The sequence below is a fragment of the Pelodiscus sinensis genome, chromosome 20 (assembly GCF_052426305.1).
Source record: "Pelodiscus sinensis isolate ZL-2025 chromosome 20, ASM5242630v1, whole genome shotgun sequence".
NCBI classification, from domain to species: Eukaryota; Metazoa; Chordata; order Testudines; family Trionychidae; genus Pelodiscus; species Pelodiscus sinensis.
The window spans coordinates 30,204,098-30,226,373 of NC_143071.1; the positions used below are offsets into that span (position 1 = coordinate 30,204,098).

General features: G+C 64.8%; 1 protein-coding gene across 5 annotated transcripts in view; it reads left to right on the forward strand.

Moving 5' to 3' along the window:
* The window catches only part of MYOCD (myocardin), a 59,834-nt gene extending 37,558 nt beyond the window's left edge, over positions 1-22,276 (forward strand). For 4 of the 5 annotated variants that reach the window (XM_075903444.2, XM_075903445.2, XM_075903446.2 and 1 more), the window contains 8 exons: positions 5,607-5,782; positions 8,328-8,450; positions 10,482-10,729; positions 11,510-11,663; positions 12,695-13,618; positions 15,102-15,215; positions 16,696-16,753; positions 19,899-22,276. In XM_075903444.2, coding sequence (XP_075759559.1) covers positions 5,607-5,782; positions 8,328-8,450; positions 10,482-10,729; positions 11,510-11,663; positions 12,695-13,618; positions 15,102-15,215; positions 16,696-16,753; positions 19,899-20,455 — 2,354 coding nt within the window. In that variant the 3' untranslated portion in view covers positions 20,456-22,276. The remainder of the gene's footprint in view (positions 1-5,606; positions 5,783-8,327; positions 8,451-10,481; positions 10,730-11,509; positions 11,664-12,694; positions 13,619-15,101; positions 15,216-16,695; positions 16,754-19,898) is intronic. The other variant, XM_089772003.1, reaches the window with a different exon arrangement.

Below are 22,276 nucleotides of genomic sequence, written 5' to 3' on the forward strand. Positions count from 1 at the left end.
CGGCACAGCGCCCTGCTCTCCCACTCGGGGCGCCGGGTCCGGGGGCCGGCCTGCGGCACAGCGCCCTGCTCTCCCACTCGGGGCGCCGGGTCCGGGGGCCGGCCTGCGGCACAGCGCCCTGCTCTCCCACTCGGGGCGCCGGGTCCGGGCGCCGGCCTGCGGCAGAGCGCCCTGCTCTCCCACTCGGGGCGCCGGGTCCGGGCGCCGGCCTGCGGCACAGCGCCCTGCTCTCCCACTCGGGGCGCCGGGTCCGGGGGCCGGCCTGCGGCACAGCGCCCTGCTCTCCCACTCGGGGCGCCGGGCCCGGGGGCCGGCCTGCGGCACAGAGCCCTGCTCTCCCACTCGGGGCGCCGGGCCCGGGCGCCGGCCTGCGGCACAGAGCCCTGCTCTCCCACTCGGGGCGCCGGGCCCGGGCGCCGGCCTGCGGCAGAGCGCCCTGCTCTCCCACTCGGGACGCCGGGTCCGGGGGCCGGCCTGCGGCACAGCGCCCTGCTCTCCCACTCGGGACGCCGGGTCCGGGCGCCGGCCTGCGGCACAGCGCCCTGCTCTCCCACTCGGGGCGCCGGGTCCGGGGGCCGGCCTGCGGCACAGCGCCCTGCTCTCCCACTCGGGGCGCCGGGTCCGGGCGCCGGCCTGCGGCACAGCGCCCTGCTCTCCCACTCGGGGCGCCGGGTCCGGGGGCCGGCCTGCGGCACAGCGCCCTGCTCTCCCACTCGGGGCGCCGGGTCCGGGGGCCGGCCTGCGGCACAGCGCCCTGCTCTCCCACTCGGGGCGCCGGGCCCGGGGGCCGGCCTGCGGCAGAGCGCCCTGCTCTCCCACTCGGGGCGCCGGGTCCGGGCGCCGGCCTGCGGCACAGCGCCCTGCTCTCCCACTCGGGGCGCCGGGCCCGGGGGCCGGCCTGCGGCACAGCGCCCTGCTCTCCCACTCGGGGCGCCGGGCCCGGGCGCCGGCCTGCGGCACAGCGCCCTGCTCTCCCACTCGGGGCGCCGGGTCCGGGCGCCGGCCTGCGGCACAGCGCCCTGCTCTCCCACTCGGGGCGCCGGGCCCGGGCGCCGGCCTGCGGCACAGCGCCCTGCTCTCCCACTCGGGGCGCCGGGCCCGGGGGCCGGCCTGCGGCACAGCGCCCTGCTCTCCCACTCGGGGCGCCGGGCCCGGGGGCCGGCCTGCGGCACAGCGCCCTGCTCTCCCACTCGGGGCGCCGGGCCCGGGCGCCGGCATGCGGCACAGCGCCCTGCTCTCCCACTCGGGGCGCCGGGTCCGGGCGCCGGCCTGCGGCACAGCGCCCTGCTCTCCCACTCGGGGCGCCGGGTCCGGGGGCCGGCCTGCGGCACAGCGCCCTGCTCTCCCACTCGGGGCGCCGGGTCCGGGCGCCGGCCTGCGGCACAGCGCCCTGCTCTCCCACTCGGGGCGCCGGGTCCGGGCGCCGGCCTGCGGCACAGCGCCCTGCTCTCCCACTCGGGGCGCCGGGTCCGGGCGCCGGCCTGCGGCACAGCGCCCTGCTCTCCCACTCGGGGCGCCGGGCCCGGGGGCCGGCCTGCGGCAGAGCGCCCTGCTCTCCCACTCGGGGCGCCGGGTCCGGGCGCCGGCCTGCGGCACAGCGCCCTGCTCTCCCACTCGGGGCGCCGGGCCCGGGGGCCGGCCTGCGGCACAGCGCCCTGCTCTCCCACTCGGGGCGCCGGGCCCGGGCGCCGGCCTGCGGCACAGCGCCCTGCTCTCCCACTCGGGGCGCCGGGCCCGGGCGCCGGCCTGCGGCACAGCGCCCTGCTCTCCCACTCGGGGCGCCGGGTCCGGGGGCCGGCCTGCGGCACAGCGCCCTGCTCTCCCACTCGGGGCGCCGGGTCCGGGGGCCGGCCTGCGGCACAGCGCCCTGCTCTCCCACTCGGGGCGCCGGGTCCGGGGGCCGGCCTGCGGCACAGCGCCCTGCTCTCCCACTCGGGGCGCCGGGTCCGGGGGCCGGCCTGCGGCACAGCGCCCTGCTCTCCCACTCGGGGCGCCGGGTCCGGGGGCCGGCCTGCGGCACAGCGCCCTGCTCTCCCACTCGGGGCGCCGGGTCCGGGCGCCGGCCTGCGGCACAGCGCCCTGCTCTCCCACTCGGGGCGCCGGGCCCGGGCGCCGGCCTGCGGCACAGCGCCCTGCTCTCCCACTCGGGGCGCCGGGCCCGGGGGCCGGCCTGCGGCACAGCGCCCTGCTCTCCCACTCGGGGCGCCGGGCCCGGGCGCCGGCATGCGGCACAGCGCCCTGCTCTCCCACTCGGGGCGCCGGGTCCGGGGGCCGGCCTGCGGCACAGCGCCCTGCTCTCCCACTCGGGGCGCCGGGTCCGGGGGCCGGCCTGCGGCACAGAGCCCTGCTCTCCCACTCGGGGCGCCGGGCCCGGGCGCCGGCCTGCGGCACAGCGCCCTGCTCTCCCACTCGGGGCGCCGGGTCCGGGCGCCGGCCTGCGGCACAGCGCCCTGCTCTCCCACTCGGGGCGCCGGGTCCGGGCGCCGGCCTGCGGCACAGCGCCCTGCTCTCCCACTCGGGGCGCCGGGCCCGGGCGCCGGCCTGCGGCACAGCGCCCTGCTCTCCCACTTGGGGCGCCGGGCCCGGGGGCCGGCCTGCGGCACAGCGCCCTGCTCTCCCACTCGGGGCGCCGGGTCCGGGGGCCGGCCTGCGGCACAGCGCCCTGCTCTCCCACTGGGGGCGCCGGGTCCGGGGGCCGGCCTGCGGCACAGCGCCCTGCTCTCCCACTCGGGGCGCCGGGCCCGGGGGCCGGCCTGCGGCACAGCGCCCTGCTCTCCCACTCGGGGCGCCGGGTCCGGGGGCCGGCCTGCGGCACAGCGCCCTGCTCTCCCACTCGGGGCGCCGGGTCCGGGGGCCGGCCTGCGGCACAGCGCCCTGCTCTCCCACTCGGGGCGCCGGGTCCGGGCGCCGGCCTGCGGCACAGCGCCCTGCTCTCCCACTCGGGGCGCCGGGTCCGGGCGCCGGCCTGCGGCACAGCGCCCTGCTCTCCCACTCGGGGCGCCGGGTCCGGGGGCCGGCCTGCGGCACAGCGCCCTGCTCTCCCACTCGGGGCGCCGGGTCCGGGGGCCGGCCTGCGGCACAGAGCCCTGCTCTCCCACTCGGGGCGCCGGGTCCGGGCGCCGGCCTGCGGCACAGCGCCCTGCTCTCCCACTCGGGGCGCCGGGTCCGGGGGCCGGCCTGCGGCACAGCGCCCTGCTCTCCCACTCGGGGCGCCGGGTCCGGGGGCCGGCCTGCGGCACAGCGCCCTGCTCTCCCACTCGGGGCGCCGGGTCCGGGGGCCGGCCTGCGGCACAGCGCCCTGCTCTCCCACTCGGGGCGCCGGGCCCGGGGGCCGGCCTGCGGCACAGCGCCCTGCTCTCCCACTCGGGGCGCCGGGTCCGGGCGCCGGCCTGCGGCACAGCGCCCTGCTCTCCCACTCGGGGCGCCGGGTCCGGGCGCCGGCCTGCGGCACAGCGCCCTGCTCTCCCACTCGGGGCGCCGGGTCCGGGCGCCGGCCTGCGGCACAGCGCCCTGCTCTCCCACTCGGGGCGCCGGGTCCGGGGGCCGGCCTGCGGCACAGCGCCCTGCTCTCCCACTCGGGGCGCCGGGTCCGGGGGCCGGCCTGCGGCACAGCGCCCTGCTCTCCCACTCGGGGCGCCGGGTCCGGGGGCCGGCCTGCGGCACAGCGCCCTGCTCTCCCACTCGGGGCGCCGGGTCCGGGTGCCGGCCTGCGGGGGTGGAAGGAAAGACCCTGGGTTCTGTGCGCTAGGAAATGCAGGTGGCAGGATTGGGACTGCTCCTTCCCTTTCAGCCGCAGCTAGCACCTGCCCGGGCCAGCCGTGCTCCTGTGTCTGCCCGGGACCGGTACCGCTCCGGCTAGCACCTGCCCAGTAGCAGTTTGGCGAGCACCTTGCCGCAGCTCAGCGTTGTTGCGTAAAACATGGCGGGTTAGGGCAATTGCAGCACAGTGGGAACGGGGGTTTGGCCCTGCTTAGTCACATGTGCTCTCAGCCTCAGCTCCAGCGGATCACAGCTTGGTCTGCAAATTCAGACCTTATCATTGAAGAAATCCTCCATGGCCACAGAGCTCAGACGTGCGGGCTCTCGCCAGCCTCCGTCCTGCCGGCAGAGGTGCAGGCTGTGCCGGCCTTAGGCAGCAAATCCTGCTGCACGCTCGGGAATGGGAGGGGCCGCAGTCCCTGCTCACGGCAGTCTGTGGCTGGTGGAGCGGCCCTGCCCAGTGAGGGGTGCGGCCCAGGTGCCGAGGCATGCACTGAGCGAGGCTCTCTCTTAGACAGTGCTCCCCAATGGGCAGAGGAGCCCCACCACTGAGTTGAAGGTGCCTCCCCAGCAGAACAAGCAGGAGAAGCTTTGCCTGCCTCCCTGGGCACCGCGCCCTTGAATCTACCCTTCCTTGGCTGTTCAGTGCCAAGGGTGCACAGGCAGGGTGCACCCAGGGGTACAGGCTGTTCGAGTTACCTAGCGCACTGGCCAAGGCAGAGTGGCCACGTGGTGCGTTTGCCAGGTGGCCATTCCCTGGGGCTGGCAGCGAGGGAGCTGCGGCTGCAGAAGGTTGAGGCTCTCAGGCAACATGCCGGGGTTAGCCGACGTGCCAAGGTTAGCTGACGTGCCGGGGTTAGCCCATGTGCCGGGGTTAGCCCATGTGCCGGGGTTAGCCGACGTGCCGGGGTTAGCCGACGTGCCGGGGTTAGCCGACGTGCCGGGGTTAGCCCATGTGCCGGGGTTAGCCGACGTGCCAAGGTTAGCCAACGTGCCAGGGTTAGCCAACGTGCCAGGGTTAGCCAATGTGCCGGGGTTAGCCCATGTGCCGGGGTCAGCCGACGTGCCAAGGTTAGCCAATGTGCCGGGGTTAGCCGACGTGCCGGGGTTAGCCGACGTGCCAAGGTTAGCCCATGTGCCGGGGTTAGCCCATGTGCCGGGGTTAGCCGACGTGCCAAGGTTAGCCCATGTGCCAGGGTTAGCCCATGTGCCGGGGTTAGCCGACGTGCCAAGGTTAGCCGACGTGCCAGGGTTAGCCAATGTGCCGGGGTTAGCCCATGTGCCGGGGTCAGCCGACGTGCCAAGGTTAGCCAATGTGCCGGGGTTAGCCAATGTGCCGGGGTTAGCCCATGTGCTGGGGTTAGCCCATGTGCCGGGGTTAGCTGACGTGCCAAGGTTAGCCCATGTGCCAGGGTTAGCCCATGTGCCGGGGTTAGCCGACGTGCCAAGGTTAGCCAATGTGCCGGGGTTAGCTGACGTGCCAAGGTTAGGCAATGTGCCAGGGTTAGCCGACGTGCCGTGCCGGGGTTAGGAGACGGGCTGGGGATAGGCAATGTGCCAGGGTTAGCCGACGTGCCGTGCCGGGGTTAGGAGATGGGCTGGGGATAGGCGATGTGCCGGGGTTAGCCGACGTGCCGTGCCGGGGTCAGCCAACATGCCCATACAGAATCAGGGCACCGTTCCTGGGGTTATTGCTCCTTCCATCGAAATTCTCCCCCCCCCACTGGAGCAGGCATGGGACCAGCCCGGTGCTGTGTGGCGTGGTAAAGCCGAAGGGTCATGGCACACGCTGCTCGGACTCTCTGGTCATGTGCCCCTGACCCGTTGCCTTTGTCTCACTTGCGAAGGTGCCCAGGGGAGCTTCTCTAAGCCAGCTGATGCTTTTGCCTTTGAAGAAGACAGCAGCAACGATGGCCTGTCCCCGGAGCTGGCCAGGAGGGAGGATTCGCAGGGCTCCTCAGAATCACCAGCAGGCACCAAGACCTCAGAAGCCATTTCCTCTGCCCCATCAGGGACAACTCAGGTAAAGATGGCCGTGTTGTGGGACAGGCCAAGGCTTGGCCGGGGGCCCGCTGGGGAAGCCTGTCCCCTCTGCCCAACGGGCACGCTGCACGCTGGGACACCCTGCTTCCCGGGGGGCACCCAGCCCCGGGGCAGGTGGTGCTCGGGGCTCAGAACTTACTGCTGGGTCCTGTGCAGAGCCCCCGTGAAAGCTGCTCCTGGCTCTGAGCGCTAGCTCCTCCCTCCCTCCCTCTCTCACGCACGCTGCCTGGGCAGGGCGTCCCGGGCCACGGACCCACCGGAACGTCACTCGCCGGCCACACACAAGTAAAAAGCAATGAATCCGGGGGGGGGGGGGGGTTAGAGCGAGAAATAGAAACCCTCCAACTAACCCGCCTTGGAGGCGGGGCTTCCCACCGGGCAGAGCTTGTGTCTCCAGCCTCGTGGGGGGCAGGGGGTCGAACGGCGCGCCCAGCTCCAGGCCTGCAGGACAGGTGCTGAGACGTGCCGTGGTGCCGTCAAGTGCAGGCTTTAAACCCCCAACGCCTGTGTCCGCACAGCAGGTGCCTCCTTGCCGCCCCCACGGCCTGGGGGCCTGTGCTTGCGAGGGAGGGGGCTGATTCTGCCTCAGCGCACCCTCAGGAGCCCGTCCCACCGACGGCGATGGCTCAGGATCCGGCCCTGGGCCCTGCTCTGTAGAATGGAGATGGGGCAGCAGTGCCTGGGCTGACAAGGAGAGCAGAGATGGGCCTGCCAGGCTCAGCCAACTGCCTCCTGGTTCCTCCAGCTCTTGCGCTGCTCTGTATCCGGGCTGAGGGACCAAGCGGCTCTCGCCTCTGGGGCATGCAGGGGAGCTGGGTAGGGTGGGAAGAGCAGGGGCCCAGCGCTTGGGCAGGCCCCAGAGGGAGGCCTTGCAGGGTCTGTGGAGCGGAAAGCCGCGTGCGGATGCCAGATCCGTGCCCCAGAAGAATCCCTCTGCAGGGCTGTGCCCAAGCCTGCCAGGGGTGCTACGGAGTCTGGCAGCCACAGGCTTCTCGTGCTTCCTGCCCCTACAGTCTCAGGCTGCAAATGCCTTGCCGAGGGTCCCCCTCTGCCCTGTCTCATGGGGCCAGTGGCTGTGGCTGCATCCGCTAGCCCCTCGCGTGCCTGTGGGCTGGGCAGCTGCCAGGGCATCTGCAGCTTTCCCCCTGGGCCGGCAGGCCGGGCGGCGGCGAAGCCGTGGGAGGGCACACCAGGAGGAGGCTTTCCAGACCCAAGGGTTGGCAGGGGCAAGGGGAGTGGTGCAGCAGGCAGCAGACCTGGCTCGCAGCAGGGCTCCTCCCCAACAGCGCGGCTGGAGAGCTGGGTTTGTCACTGACTCCAGCCGCACAGCGTGAGCCCAGAGCTGGCGTACGTGGCTTGCCAGTCCAGCTGCCCGGAGCGTCACCCCTGGGCCTTGCTGCGGCTCTGTCCCCGTCTGAGACAGTGGCATGTGACGTGGGCTGGTGCCCGGACCCTGGGCCAGTCCCCTCCGAGGGCCCGGGCAGCAGGCAGACACACAGCATCCGCGGGGAGAGCACTGGGGTGTTCTGCAAACGCTCCTGAGCAGCTGGGCCCCTGCCAGGGACGGATTCTTGGCCAGGCAGCCGTGCTCCGTTCCAAGGGCTTTGTTACATGGCGTACTTGGCAGCGGGGACCTCCAGTTTCCAAGCACTGGGGCAGGTGGCCAAACGACTGTCCATGCAGTTTGTCTAACTGTAGCGGGCTGATAAAACACCCCTGGTGTCAGGCACATCCAAAGCAAGGCAGGGCGCAGGGACGGAGAATTCCCTGTCTTCCTGCTGGGAAGGGGGAGGGCATGGCACCGTTCGAGCTGCCTGTTGGGACAGTCCAGGCAGGTGATGGCTGCCGGGCTCCAGCTGGGCGCAAGATTTCATCCTGGGTCTTCGTTTGTTCCCTCTGCTTGACAGAGCAGCCTCTGCGCACGAGGCTGGGCTGGCTTGGGCCATGTCAATTGGCCATTGGCTCTTGGGGCGCCAGAGCTTTGCACTGCTTGTGGCAGGACGCCCCCAGCTGCCCGGGGATAGCCCAGCCCGAGGCCAGTGGCTGCATTTGGGCCGTCCATGGGGTTTGACACTGAACAGAGGAGGCCTCGAGCCTCATCCATGCTCCCCCTTGCTCCCAGGGCTGGACATGGGCAAAGAGTGGGAGCGCCCAAGGAGACCCTCTCGGCGCTGCACCCCTGACTTGTGCAGGACCCTGGGGCTCTGCTCCAGGAGTGGGAGGCTGAGACAGGCTGGCTGCCCTGGCACAGGGGGTGTAGGGGCTAGTCACCCTGAGTCTAGCCCAGCTGAGATGCGAGGGGCACACTCGGGTACTAGCCCCTCCCGCCGTGTCCACGGCCATCGCGCCGAGCTGGTCTAGTGTGACATCCCGCCGGGGGTGCAGGACCCCACCGGCCTCAAGCCAGTCAGCCACACACCGTGGGGACGCCCTGCAGGGCACCGGCTCTGTGCCTGGAGAGGGGCGGTTCCTGTACTGCTGGGAGTTCGGCACCAGGTGCTGATGGCGACTCGCTCTGGTTCCAGGATCATTCCCACAGCTCGGAAAAGCTCATCACTGACCTGACAGTGCAGAACAGCCAGTGCGAAAGCCCAAAGCAGAGGAATGGCCACCAGAGCCCTCCCCTCCTGGTGCCGGCAGCCGTGAAGGTAACATCCCTGCTCTGCCCCCTTGCAAAGAAAGAACCAGCCAGCCAAGGCCTTGAGCTGCATTTTCTTAAAGCATATTAGCAGCCAGTTCCAACCCACAGCAATGAAACCCTGCCCCAGGCTGCCTAGCACCTACGGGCCTCTTCAAACCTGTCCCAGTCCACAGGAAGAGCGGATTTGGATACTGCTGCATACTGCACACAGTAGTAGAACAGCACGGTCGAGAGGATTAGATAGATCGATAGATCGATCGATCTTCCTCCAAGCTATGGCTTATACCGTCTCCTTTCTCTCTTTCCAGTAAAAACAATGAGGCATGCTTGTGGCCCCTTAAAGACTAATCCATTTGTTTGGGCATAAGTTTTTATGGGTAAAAACCACTTTGAGTGGTTTTTACCCACACAAGCTTATGCCACATTAATCTGCTAGTCTTTTAGGGACCACAAGGATGACCTGTTTTCTTTAAAGTTACAGACTATTAGGAGTGGCTTCCCCCCTCTCCTCTTGTGGGGTGGGTCCTGGGTTATTTCGTGGTACCTGGTGTCTCTGTTACCCCAAAAAATTCCCACTGGAGACCACCCAGGGTTACACTAGCATGGGTTTATTGACTGAGGAATTAACACTCCACTATATGGTTAAACGATAGAGGATAGAGCTGCCACCAAAGGTTTAAACTAGAGGGAACCAGCTCTCTCTCTCTCTCTCTCTCTCTCTCTCTCTCTCACTCTCACACACACACACACACACACACACACACACACACACACACAGAATGAACTGGATGGCCCTTGCAGACACACACACACACACACACACACTCACTCACACACACACTGAACCGGATGGCCCTTGCAGACACAGACAGACAGACAGACACACACACCTTACTGCAGGCTCACGGGACTTGGCATTTTAGGGGCCTGCGTAGATTTTTCATTTCCGCCTGCAGTCGGAGGAGGGTTTGCCCGTATCCTTCTCCCACTCCAGTGAATGGGGCGGAAGCCCCAGGCTGCCGTCGGGAATGGCCTGTTTGTGGCGGGAGAGCTGGCTGAAAGATGGAAACCTTTTCCAAGAGAATTTCCATTCAAATCACATCTGGCTTTTCTCCAGCGTGTTACATTTTGAATTGTCCGGCCCAGCTCTACGGCTGCTCAAAACCAGAATGCAATTTTGGTGCAAAATCTTTCCTGAAAAGCACCCCATGGAAAAGGCCCCAGGGCCGCTCTCTGCGTAGTTTACTGCAAGTCCCCTTCATTCTCCATTGACCGTCATAATCTAGACAATCGCACACAAGAATTTTCAATCAAACGAGTGAAGCCAGTGACTGTCGCGCTCCGCCCAGGAGACGCCAGGACTGGTGTGCGGCTCCGTCTGCAGGCGCCTTACTCCACTGACGAGCTGCCATGAGGGTGAAGACGTAGAACTGTGGGAGAAGCCATTCGGACAGACTCCGCTTGGCCAGTTCTCTGGGTTCTGAGACCAAGGCAGCCCCGCCAGCTCCAGGGAGAAGGATACAAACTGGGAATGGAAAATTTTCCCCCAAAGGGCAGCTGCTTGGACACTGTTGGTACCTCGGGTGTGATGGGGAGCACTTTGGGGTTCGTCACTGAGGCTGTGTCTACAGCTGCTCGACAAAACTTTTGTCCTTCCCGGGTGCTTTACCCTTCCCCCAGTGAGCAACCAGGGTTTGCCATGGCCAATGCAAGTGTGAACGCTGCACTGTCAGCAGGGGATCGAAACCCACTCGTTGGGGTGGAAGTTCTGACAAAAAGCATTCGCACACGCCGACTTCCGGCCACCGGGCGGTGCTGCCGCAGCCGTGTGGCCATGAGCTGGCTAGTGCAGGCACCCCCTTAGAGGCAGACCCAGACTTGGGGCCTAGGCATGTGGGCAGAGCCCTGGCGGGGAAGGAAGTGCCCATCCTCTGGCTCTAGGTCTCTACAGTCAGGACTGCGAACGAGTCATCACTTGGGCAAGTCCAGCTCCAGAGCTGATTTCCCAGCTAACCCTGCTCTTTTCCCTGGTTCGCAGCCAAAACCATCCAGCGATAGCAAGAGCCGCCACAAAAAGCCCAAGGACACCAAGCCAAAGGTGAAGAAGCTGAAGTATCACCAGTACATCCCGCCTGACCAGAAAGCAGAGAAGTCTCCTCCACCCATGGACTCAGCCTATGCAAGACTCCTCCAGCAGCAGCAGCTCTTCCTGCAGCTGCAGATCCTCAGCCAGCAGCAGCAGCAGCAGCACTTCAGCTACCCTGGGCTCCACCAAGCCCAGCACAAGTGAGTGAGCAGCCTGTACGAAACAAGGTCTGCACCTTCCAAGCACGCCTGCAGGTCGGGCCTCTGTGCCTGCTGCCCCTTCGTGCAGCACGTCAGGGCTCTGGGACCCCGGCCCGCCCAGAGCCAGAGAGAGGAAAGACAGCAACACAGCCCCCGAAAATGGACCAGCCTCAGTCCTCTCTCTGCAGCCCCTCCTAGGATTTGGCAGGCTTGGTCAGCTCCTTCCTAAGGGCCCTGTAGAGGGTTTCCAGTGTCCCTGACCATCACCTCGGGGGGAGCTGTGACATAGTGGGGGTACTTTGTTGGTTGCTAGGCTGGGCAGTGGGTTGTGAGTGACCTCCACTGGCTGCTGGCTGCAGCACGGCCCAGCAGGGCAGGGGATGAGTCAGTATGCAAGGGGGCTTCAAAACTCCCAGACAGGTATCTCCCAGGGAGCGGAACAATGGGAAGAAGGGGAGTGGAGCCCTGGCTGGGGGAAGGCTGGAAGGGAGTTAGGTTTCTGGCTGGTAAACTCCATCTATTCTACTGGCTGGTGGAGTCTGTCCGTGCCACTACGGGGGTGCAAGAGATGGGAAAACCCCGTCGCGCCGTCACAGAAGCATTATCTCCGGGCGCCCCTTGAGGGGAAGAGGAGAGCAGCCATCAGGCAGAAGTTGAACTGTACGTTAGGTGGGCAGGGTCTGCTCTTTGGCCACCCTTCCGTCAGTTGGTCCCATTTTCTATTAATCAACATGGCAAAACCTGGACACGGTTACCAACCCCTCTCCTTGGTCATTGCAGGCAACCAAGTGAGCAAATCATCAAAGGTTCAAACTCTTCAGCAGCTCCCATCACCAGCTTGCCCCTTTCTCCAGTGAAAACCACCTTTGCTGGGCAGACCTGCATTCCTTCTGCCAAGCCCGGCCCTCTGCCTTCCAACCTGGATGATCTAAAAGTGAGTGCAACCTTCCTGTCAGCTGGTCGCTCGCAACCCTAGGCCCCGGTGCCAGTCCCGCCCACTGTCAGTGCCACGGTACGGGGGCGGGGGGAAGCTGGCTGGAAGATGCCCTTGCTTGTTACAGGGGAGCTGAGCGCCTGGCTGGTCCTGAGACCAGTGACACAGCGGTACTAGACAGCCTGCTCTTGCTGCGGAGCAGGATCCCTTCACTGCCATCGGCCTGCGGCAGGCGCTCAGAGCTGTGCAAAGCGGTTGCAGGAGAACCCAAAGGGAGACTCCCTGGGGAGCTGTCTGTGGGGGATAAATCCAGACACTTCTGCCTGAACAGCACGAGCCCCCACTGCCGGGCACGACGGACTAGCCCCGTAGCTAGAGGCTGTACCTACTGTAGAGACCAGCCAGTGCTGGGAAGGGGCGGGGAAATAGCGACTCGCCTGGGCTACATGCACAATTCTTTCAGGCTTTGTCCTGTGCACTCAAACACCAGCCCAGTCTCTTGCACAACTGGGGCCTCCTTGTACAGAGCCGTGAGGATTAGCGAGGGCGGTGGGGATGTCCTGGCTGAGCCATCGCCGAGGCCTGGCCCTGAGCTATGCGGCTCGAAAAGCACCAGGCCCGTTAGCTCATGGCCAGGAGCAGACTCACCACCAGCTAGAGGGGGGCCAGCTGCCAGCAGGGACAGCCAGCCCTGCGTCCCATGAGAATGGCTACCCTGGGAGCGCTGCTGGGCACAGCCCGGGGTGCGCTCCTTCGGCCGGAACCTGGGTGCTGCGAGTGGCCCGGCAGGGGTGGATATAGGGCAGGGCGAGCGGGGCGGCCGCCCCGGGCCCCGCACTTCAAGAAGCCCCGTGCATGCACCGTGGCAAGGTGGGGGCCCCGCAAAATTGTGCTGCCCTGGGCCCCGCAAAATCCTCATCTGCCCCCGTGGCCCGGGGCAGCAGCCAGGGGGTGCTCACGGCGGGAAGCGGCCGCAGCGAGGGGCGAGGGGGCCGGGAGTGCGCACCACTGACTGGCTGCTCTGCCGCTAGGTGTCAGAGCTGAGGCAGCAGCTCCGCATCAGAGGCCTCCCGGTGTCCGGGACCAAAACCGCCCTGATGGAGCGTCTGCGGCCCTTCCAGGACTGCGGCGGCAGCGCGGGGCCGACCTACAGCGAGATCACAACCGTCACCTTCCCCGTCACCCCCACCAGCACAGTGTCCAGCTACCAGGCCCAGCCCTCGGCCAGCATGCTCCCCGGCAGCTTCTACCCCTTCGGCAGCACCAGCTCCACCCCGCCCATCTCCCCGGCGTCCTCCGACCTCTCCGCCAGCGGCTCCTTGCCAGACACGTTCAGCGAGGGGCCCGTGACCTCACCCCCCTTCGCTCTCCAGCCTTCCCCGGTGCCGGGCAGCGCTGACGACAGCCTGGTGGGCAGCGTGACGGGCGGGAGCATCCAGCTGGAGCTGGAGGGGATCGACACGGAGAAAGACAAGATGCTGGTGGAGAAGCAGAAGGTCATCAACGAGCTGACGTGGAAGCTGCAGCAAGAGCAGAGGCAGGTGGAGGAGCTGCGCATGCAGCTGCAGAAGCGAAAAAGGAGCAATGCCCAGGAAGAGCAGCCCCTCGGCCAGCGTTTCTTCGGTGTTCCTGTCAAGCAGGAGAGCCCGGTCTCCAGCTGCCCGTTCTCCAAGCAGACTGCCCCGAATGCCCAGGCCACCAGCCTGGACAAGCCGCCTCATGCTGTGCATAGCCATTGCCTGGAGTCAGCGGGCCAGAGCGCCACCACCTCCTCCACCTTCCTGAGCCCGCAGTGCTCGCCGCAACATTCGCCGCTGGGGGCTGCCAGAAGCCCGCAGCACATCAGCCTGCCACCGTCCCCTAACAGCCACCACCTGCTGGCCGTGTCCCCGGGCACCCCGGGGGAAGGGCGCAGCGGGTCCCCACAGGCCACCCACCGACTTCGTCCAGCTCCGGTGAGTGGAGGAGGCGCCTGGCTAGTGCCGGTCAATCCTGGCTCCGTGGAGGCTGCACCGAGGGGGTGGCTTAGCCAGGTCTCTAGCCTGGGGACGAGGCTGGGCACAGGCCTTCCCGCAAGTTCTCCAACGCGCCCTGGCTCTGACACGGGCACAGCCCGTCCTGCAGCACTGCCCAGCCGCAGAAGTCGGGTGCCATAGTTCCCAACGGGAAAAGGGGTCGCCCCAAGCTCACGAGCACCCCCTTGTGGCTGGTCCCAGCCTCCAGCATGAGGGGTTGCTGATTGCTCAGACCCTGCTGCCCCCCAGCGTGAGGCTGGCGCTGGTCCCTGAACTTCCCTCCCCCCGATCCTGTCTTCCCCTGCCGGACCAGCATCCCCCCATCACGTTGGCATGGCCGAGCGAGGCAAAGGCTTGGGACAGAGCTCTCCAAAGGGCCCCTCCTGGCCAAAACGGGCCGTACGGCTGCCTGTGCAGAACGCCACCAGCCCGTCTCTGGCAAGAACATGGGCCAAATGAGCAGCTGGCCCCGCAGGTCTCCCTCAGAGCCGCTGCTGAGAAACTCTCTGTTCAGTTGCAGGCGTCCTGCGAGGCCGCTGGCAAGCCCGCGAGCGCTCTGCTAGTGCTTTCGGGAGGGGGCTAGACAGCAGGGCAGGGCCCCGGCCCCTCATTCCCCTGGGGACGAATCAGCCTTGCACCTTCTTCCCCCACTGGCGCAGAGGGGTCACTGGGGAACTTAGATCACAGCCACGTGTTCCAGGATTCCCAAGGGGAGGGCCAGAGATTTCAAGCTGACGGGTGTCAAATGGGCCTCCCTTGCAAACCAGCCCTTGCGAGAAGTCCTTAGTAATGAGCCACTGTGCCCCTAGAGCGCCTGTGGCCAGGGCTCAGTCACTGCATCTGCCAGCTGCTGCATTGCCCAGCGACTCAGCCCATCGCGTCAGCCCAGGGAGATGGGCTTGGGCGTCAGAAAACAAGCCCTGTACTGATTAGCATGAGGCCTGTGGGGATCAGCCCGAGCTGCTGGGAGAGGTGAGCTCTGGGCAGGGAGGTGGGTTCGCTCACCAGGAACGTGCTGTCTTTGGGACCTTGCTGTCCAAGGTTGGCCTGTATTTTTCACCAGTTGATTATTGTCCGGGTTTTGCTCTTCCTCTTGTTGTGGTGTCCGAGGGTCAGAGCTGAGCTGCCCAGCGGTGCTGAAAGATAAACGCTCAGGGTCACCTCCTGTCAAGACGTGCAGGAACGATGCATGCAGACAGCTGAATGGGTTCCTCCTAGCTAGGGGAACTCACTTCCATCTCCTGGGTCCGTCTGTCCTGCCGCAGGCTTGCTCCTCCCCTCCCATAGTCTGGTTGGCAGTGGAGTGATGCCATGGACTCCAGTGGAGTTTACACTGGGGGGAAGACAGGTGGAGCGAGAGGCAGCGGGAGTCCACCCTTTGGCCGGTGGATTGATTGCGTTTCCCTGTATTTCCCCCACGCAGATGGCTACGCAGGCAGGTCAAAAGTTTTCTATTCCATCCCCAAGCTTTTGTAAGTCAAGCCCAGCCCTCTCGGAGGTAAAGCAGCCTCCGTCCTATGCGGATGCAGTGAAGCAGGTAACTGCATGGTTTGTACTTTCTACAGGAGCAGGTTTTACCCTGTTGCGCTTGCTCTGGTTTGACTGAGCTTCATGCAGCTAGTGGCCGTGGCAATTCTAGCAGTTGCCTGGTCCGAGTCAAGCAGGCTCATTTCATGGGTCTGAAAAGAGCCTGAACTGACGTTTTTGGCCTGAGTGCACAAAAGGTGCTGAGTGCCTGAAAATCACTGTGATCCACAAAGCCGGTGCCCAGGCTCCCGGCATGGGGAGAGTTAGGCGCCGCAGACGGCGATGCCCAGAAGCCAGCCAGCACACAGGGTGTGAGGCCAAAGAAAGGATCCGTGGCCAGTGCTTTCCTGGCAGTAAAGGGGACAGAGACCATGGCATCCCTCAGAGCTGCTAGCCCAGCAAGGTGGATGGCCCTGGTTCCAGTCCCACGGCCACCTGAAGGAGGATCTCTTTCGTGTGAACTCCCCTGGCCAGCCTCCCTTGTAACTTAGCCCCCTTCGGCCCCCGGGGCATGGGCAGGACATTGGTGCCTGGACTCTCCCAGGGAGGCGGGTGCCCCGTGCCAGGATGAACCTTTGCTGCAGAAGCCCTGGGGGCCCAAGGCAGCGACAGAAGCAGCAGGAGCTTTGTGCATCCCAGTAGTCCAGCCGCCGGCTGCATGGCTAACTGCTCGTTCGATGGGACAGAAGGCACCAGAGCGGGTTTTCTTTGACACGAATACGGTGCTGGTGAAAGGGGCGAGGCCGGCAGCCCTGCCGACTGCTGTCCTGCACACGCAGAGCAGAAAGGGCTAGTGCCGGCGGCAGCTCTGGGTTTTGGGTGCCCCAACTGAGACACCTCAGCTGGCTGGGAGCTCCAGTGGGTGGCACCAGTGCAAATACCAGCGTGTTCTGCCCCCCCCCCCCCCGCCCCCAGCCTCATGCCTGAGACACCCCTGAGGCGGAGCAGGCAGCTCGGTCTCTGCAGCCTGGTACAACCCTGGCATCTCAGGAGCCGCCACTGAGGGCCACTGTGCGCCAGCTGGGATAGGGGCTGCTTGGTTCATTGGCAATTGGACCAAACTCATCCACATGGGCCACTGGGCAGCAGCCAATGTCCACACAAGCACTCAGCCGAAAGAGAGGCCAGCAGCAGCCCGGGCTCCCCTGGGAGCAGCGGTGAGGGCGGGGGAGCAGGCCCCTGGTGTGCTGGGCACAGGCATCCCACGCAGGCTGTGTGCAGCAGGCTCCCTCAGCCCAGCTCAGAGCGGAGGCTGCTGGACGTGGCTCCGACCGTGGCTGTGCCACACCAGGGAGCAGCGAGCCCTGTCCCACCTGCAGGAAGGGAGAGAGACCAGCTTGCAGCTCGGGAGCCCAGCTCGCTCACACTGCAGAGAGCCCTGCTCCCGGCTCCCCCGCCTCCCGGGCACGCGGTGGGGTGTCAGCACGCTGGGGACCACTGGCCCGAGAAACGGCTTAACCCTGCTCTCCTCTTGTGCTGTTTTGCTGCAGCAGATGACTCGAAGTCAGCAAATGGACGAGCTGCTGGATGTGCTGATTGAGAGTGGAGGTAGGTGGAGACCTGACACCTTCCACCCCGGGCTCTGGCTGGAAACACGGGCTCCACACCATGGCGATGAACATGGGACCCTCGGCGCCCCTCGGGATGCGCTCTGGGGCTGCCGTCTTGCATTGGCTTTCCCTGGGGAAGGAAAGAGAGCAAGTGCCCCACCCACACCTACTCCCCCACAGAGAGAGCACGTCCTGCCCACACCCACCCCACAGAGAGAGAGAGAGAGCGGCCCACCCACCCCTGTCCCCACAGAGAGAGAGCGTCCCCCCACACCCACCCCACAGAGAGAGAGAGAGCGGCCCACCCACCCCTGTCCCCACAGAGAGAGAGCGTCCCCCCACACCCACCCCACAGAGAGAGAGAGAGCGGCCCACCCACCCCTGTCCCCACAGAGAGAGAGCGTCCCCCCACACCCACCCCACAGAGAGAGAGAGAGAGTGGCCCACCCACCCCTGTCCCCACAGAGAGAGAGTGCCCCACCCACCCCTTCCCCCCAGAGAGAGAGAGTGCCCCACCCACCCCTTCCCCCCACAGAGAGTGCTCCACCCATGGCTGCCCCCCACAGAGCTCTGTGCCCCCCCCATGCAGTACATGGACACCGCGACACTTCTTTGAGGCCCAGAACTGTTAGTCACCCTGTGACCCGTTTTGCCCAGTCAGAGGGAGATGTGCTGGTGCTAAGTTGGCAGCCTTCCCAGGACTCTGACAGCCCTTACTCTGCCCTCTAGGCAAGCCCTGGGGCACCCCAACTCCGAGCACCCAGCCCCAGCCGTTGCCCACTCCCAGAAATCGCCAGAGATCTCCAGAGAAACTGCTCACCAGCCTCGGATTCAATTACCAACTCGCGCTTGGCTCAGCATGGCAGCCCCGAGACCCGCCGAGCATCTCCCGGGGTTAGGAAGCAAGAGGGAGATTTCAGCGGTGTAAAGGGGGCAATGGAAACGGGCCTGGTTAGCCCTAGAGCCCAAAGAGGCGGCCCTTCCACACACACTGTCCCACTGCCACAGAGGAACTAGCGCCCCGCTCCCGTTCGGCCAGCAGTTCCGGAGACTCCAGCCCCGTGTTCCTCCTGGCCGCAGACATGTCCCTTCACGGCTCAAGTCCCAAGGAGGAACTGGGACGAGTTATTGGGTCCCACAGCCACCACCGGCAGCACTTTCCAAACCCTCCGTTTCCAGGTGCCCTGGCCAGACACACACGTGAGCACTTGCTAACAGAAGCTCTGCCACCTGTCGTGGCAGCGTCTGCTGAGTGTCTGACCCGACACTTCTGCACCTGTGTCCCGCCCCAGAGGTTCTCCTGGCCGTGAGTGCTGGAGCCTTGCACGGTGCACAGGCGGCCCTTGCAAACCCGCGCCAGGCGTGGGAATTGCCCCTCTGCACCTCGGGGAGCAGTGCTGCCTGTTCCCACCCAGCAGAGGGCAGGGATTCCTCAGCTGCTCTTGGCATTGCAGGGACAGACCCGCTGGGCCCCTCGGCAAGAGCCCAACCCCCCACCCACCCTCCTTCCCGGGTCACACAGGGACCCTGCTTCTCACCAGGCTCAGAGCCCTCAGGCGGTCACCTATGTCTAAGAGATGCTAGTGCTTGTTCAAAAGCATCAGCTGCATGAGCAGATTCCTCCCGTTTTCACCCTTTTGCCCCTTGCAGACAGTTTCCCATCGTCACTGCATGAACAAGATCACGCGCGTCTTCAGTGCTCGTAATACCTTACCCCTTCCCAGCTTACCCAGCTGCTCTTCCTCTGGGTCTCCTGGCACTGGCCCCTGTGGGAAGGCAGGACACGGGGCTAGAGGGCCCTTGGGTCTGACCCAGTCTGGCCACTCTTGTGCTCACACGTACCACGTTTCTCCTCCCAGGCTCCCCCTTAAAGCTTCGACATTCGACTCTGCGTGTCACAGGAGCCATGTGCAGCAGACACGTCTCTGTCCGTCCTTCTCTTTCCCCAGATAAGCAGACCAGTAACTGTAGCTGATCTCTAGCCACCACACCAAACATCACCACCAGTGTGCGAAGTGCAAACCTCTCAGTGCAACAAGCTGTGTATATGGCCCTGCTTGCTGCACCACTGTGAAGGGTGCCCCCCACAATACCCTCCAACCCAGGCCCTCCATCACACCCTGTGCCGCTCTGCCATGCTCCAGGCTCCAGCCTGCACGTTCACTACCACGTCTGGGTGGGGACACAACAGTGAGACAGGCCAACAAACAGCAAATCATCCCCTTTTCAGTGACACCGCGCATGACTTACCTTGCATGAAACACACCACAACTGCGTCACAATCGCACCTGACTCACCTTGCCGTGAGCAATACGGGGGCAGTGCCACGCTGCCCCTCTGCCGTTGCCCATCAGGAACGCATCACGGGGGCTCACCTCTCAGCTGCTTCCCTACTAGATAACTGAGCCTTCCAAGCAGCTCCGGAGCCTGGCTCCTGAGCTGGCTCTAGGTCCCAGGTGTTGCCGACAGCAGCGGGCTGTGGGTAGCTGAGCCCACGGATGCCAGGGACAAATCAGGCCATGCCGCGTGTTGGGCAAGTTGACAAGAAAGCCCCGGGCCCAGGTGTCCGGTTCACAAAGGGTCAGAGCAATCCTGTGACCGAGACACCCCCTGCCTGAGAGTCCCGTGGCCCGTCCTCCATGCCACGCGCTCCCCAGGCTGCTGTCCTCTCAGCAGTGAGACCGCGCTCGTCCGTGTCAGCAGCAGAACCCCCAGCGCTGCCGAGAGCTAACGAGGCCTCTCAGCACAGGCCTCTTGCAAGCGGGCAGCTGCAGGAGGACCATGTGCTGGGTCTCTGGAGAACTCCCGTGCCTGGAGCAAGGGGGGAAGGAAAATCCAACTCCCAGGCAATGGAGGCTGGTGCTTTTGGCCATAGCGCAGCTGCAGATAAGAGAAGTAACACAGGCCTCAGCCAAGATGGGCCTTGCAATTGAAGACAAGCAGTCTGGGTGTGATGAGTGGGAGAAAAGGGAGCTGGTGGAGGGGAGGGAGACTGTTGGAAGGCATCCGGCTCTGCCCGCAGAAGGCTGGGGGGAGACTGAGCAGAGCAGAGTGGTGGGTAACTGAGGGGAAGCAGACGGTTCCAAGGATGTGGCCAGTGCACAAGGCTTGGGCCTAACCTCCCCATTTCCTCTTGCAAACAGAAATGCCAGCCAATGCCAAGGAAGATCGTTCCTGCCTCCACAAAGTACCTCAGATCACAGTGTCCTCAGGCAACGCCGGCGCGCCACTTCCCAAGGCCTCTGCTCCATTTGAACACCTGCCCTCAGCCCAGCTCTCCTACGACCACGGCACAGGCAGCGGCGACGCCCATCTCGAAGTCCTGCTAAATTCCCAGAGTCCCCTGGGGAGGGTCAGCGAACTCTCCCTCCTGAAACTGGGCGGCGAGGAGCCGCACTTCGAAGGGCTGATGGACGGGTTTTCCAGCAAAGTGGCAGATGAACTTCTGACAGCGCAGGAGATTCCCCTCTCGCCCATGGAGACCCAGCTCTCGCCCTCTCCAGAGGGCTCTGGCTTACAAATGAGTTTCACTGAATCACCCTGGGAGACGATGGAGTGGCTGGATCTCACCCCACCCAGCTCAGCCACTGGCTTTGGCTCTCTCGCCACCACGGGGCCCAGCCTTTTCAATATCGATTTCCTAGACGTCAGCGACCTCAGCTTAAACCCCACCATGGACCTCCATTTGCAGCAGTGGTGAGGGGAGCAGAGGCAGAGACGCTGCCTGGGTGCTGTGCCGCCAAAGCCGCCCACCACAAGTGCTTCCTTATGCCGGATACCCAGCAGGGAACCTGGAGTCTGTCCCAGGACATGATTTCTGCCCTTTTCCAGTGGCTGAGACTTGTCAGCACAAGGACTCCGACTCTCTCACGCCTGCGCGGCTACTGGCGCCTTCAAAACCGAGCTGTCTCTCCCCAGCACGTTGCTGCATTTCCAGCGTGCGCAGCCATTCACGAGAACTGGAGCAGCTCGTGACAGCGTGTGGCAAGGAGACCATGCCTGGCAGGAAGGGTCCAAGGCTACTCGCTGCCGCCTCATCTCCTTTGAGAAATACTGCACGGCACGTCTCGGCCATGGAGAGCGGCCCCGTTTGGGCAGGAGTCTTATGGGCAGCGAGTGCCCGGCTCTCTGCTCAGCCCAGACCAAACACACTGCACGGTGCACCCGGTCCTCCCACCTGGCCGCCTGTCTCCATCCCAAGTAGTCATGGATGGAAAATGGCTTTGGAGCCAAGCACCCATAGCCCAGAGAGGTGCCAGAATTCACATGCATGTCACCCCTGGGGAGCGAAAGCCAAGGCGCATGCCATGCTGCACAGCCGGTTTCTGATTTAACCACAAGGCAGGCCCCAGCTGCTAAGGCTGCTCAGAGCTACGGGAAGACCCGGACGCACTGCTGCGGCTGTTGTGTGGTATGAATAACGCGATAAATACAGCTCCAGCAGGGGCCAGGCAGCACATTGAATCAAGAAGTGAACAAACCAAAGCTCTGGAGGGGTCCCTGGGCTTTTCTCTGCAGTATGAGAAAGCAAGGGTGAGCCACGCCTCATCCTCAACTGGGAGAGCCACCGAAATCCAGATGCAATAAATACCCCTTGTGACCGGGTGTTCCCCCAGCGGGGAGCGGGTTACAACTGGTCCTTACTTGTGCTTGAGTTACGTGACCATCGGCTTGTGTGACCTGTGCCCCTCTGCCAGCTCCTGCCAGCCGTCCCTCGCCTTCCCTTCTCTGAGTTTCCTGCCACGCCCCAGCTGCCAGGCGCAGAGCAAGGGCACCCAGAGAACAGCTGTGAATCCCCCAGGCGAGAGGAGCTTGCTCGCTCCGGCTGATCAGTGACGGAGCTTTGCTGCAGCCCTGGCTGCGGGAGGAAGCCTCTGGCCTCCTTGGAATCACAGTGCACTCTTGGAGGGACGCGTCTCCTGTTCCGGGACTGCATGCCAGCGGCTTGCGATGGGACACACTGCTGCTGACAAAGAGTTAGAGCAGGGGCAGCCCGTGTGAACTTAATCTTTGTGTTGCTGGACGGGCTGCAAACTGGCCTGGAAATCCCTGGGGAAGAGCTCAGTGCGAAGGGACCGGGGGACTCCCATGCAGGTACCTTGCTGAAGCATGTGGCTTCTGCAGCCCTTTTGGAGCCAGTGGGTGAGGGATCATGTTGCTGCGTGTTGTATAAAGGACACGTTAGTCGCTTTTTAAAGTCACTATTTAAAGCGCCACTTTTCTAGTGTACAAATGTCACTGGGCACTGGTAGTTAGAACACTCACACTGCAGTTTGTTAAAAGAGTTTTTTTAATAAGTGAGCGATTTTAGAAACCATTCCAGGGCGAGTTTTAATAGCACTTGCAGCCAGAGTAGTTTAGCTGCTGCACTGCCGAAATGTACAGGGCTTTCCAGATAGTTTGCTCCTCTCGACAAATGTATTTCCTTATTTAAAGTGATGCTGCCAACTTAAAACCTGTAAAGAGACACGTTTCCTCAGCGGTGTTCCCGACATCATTAATAAAACCACCTTGTCCTGCG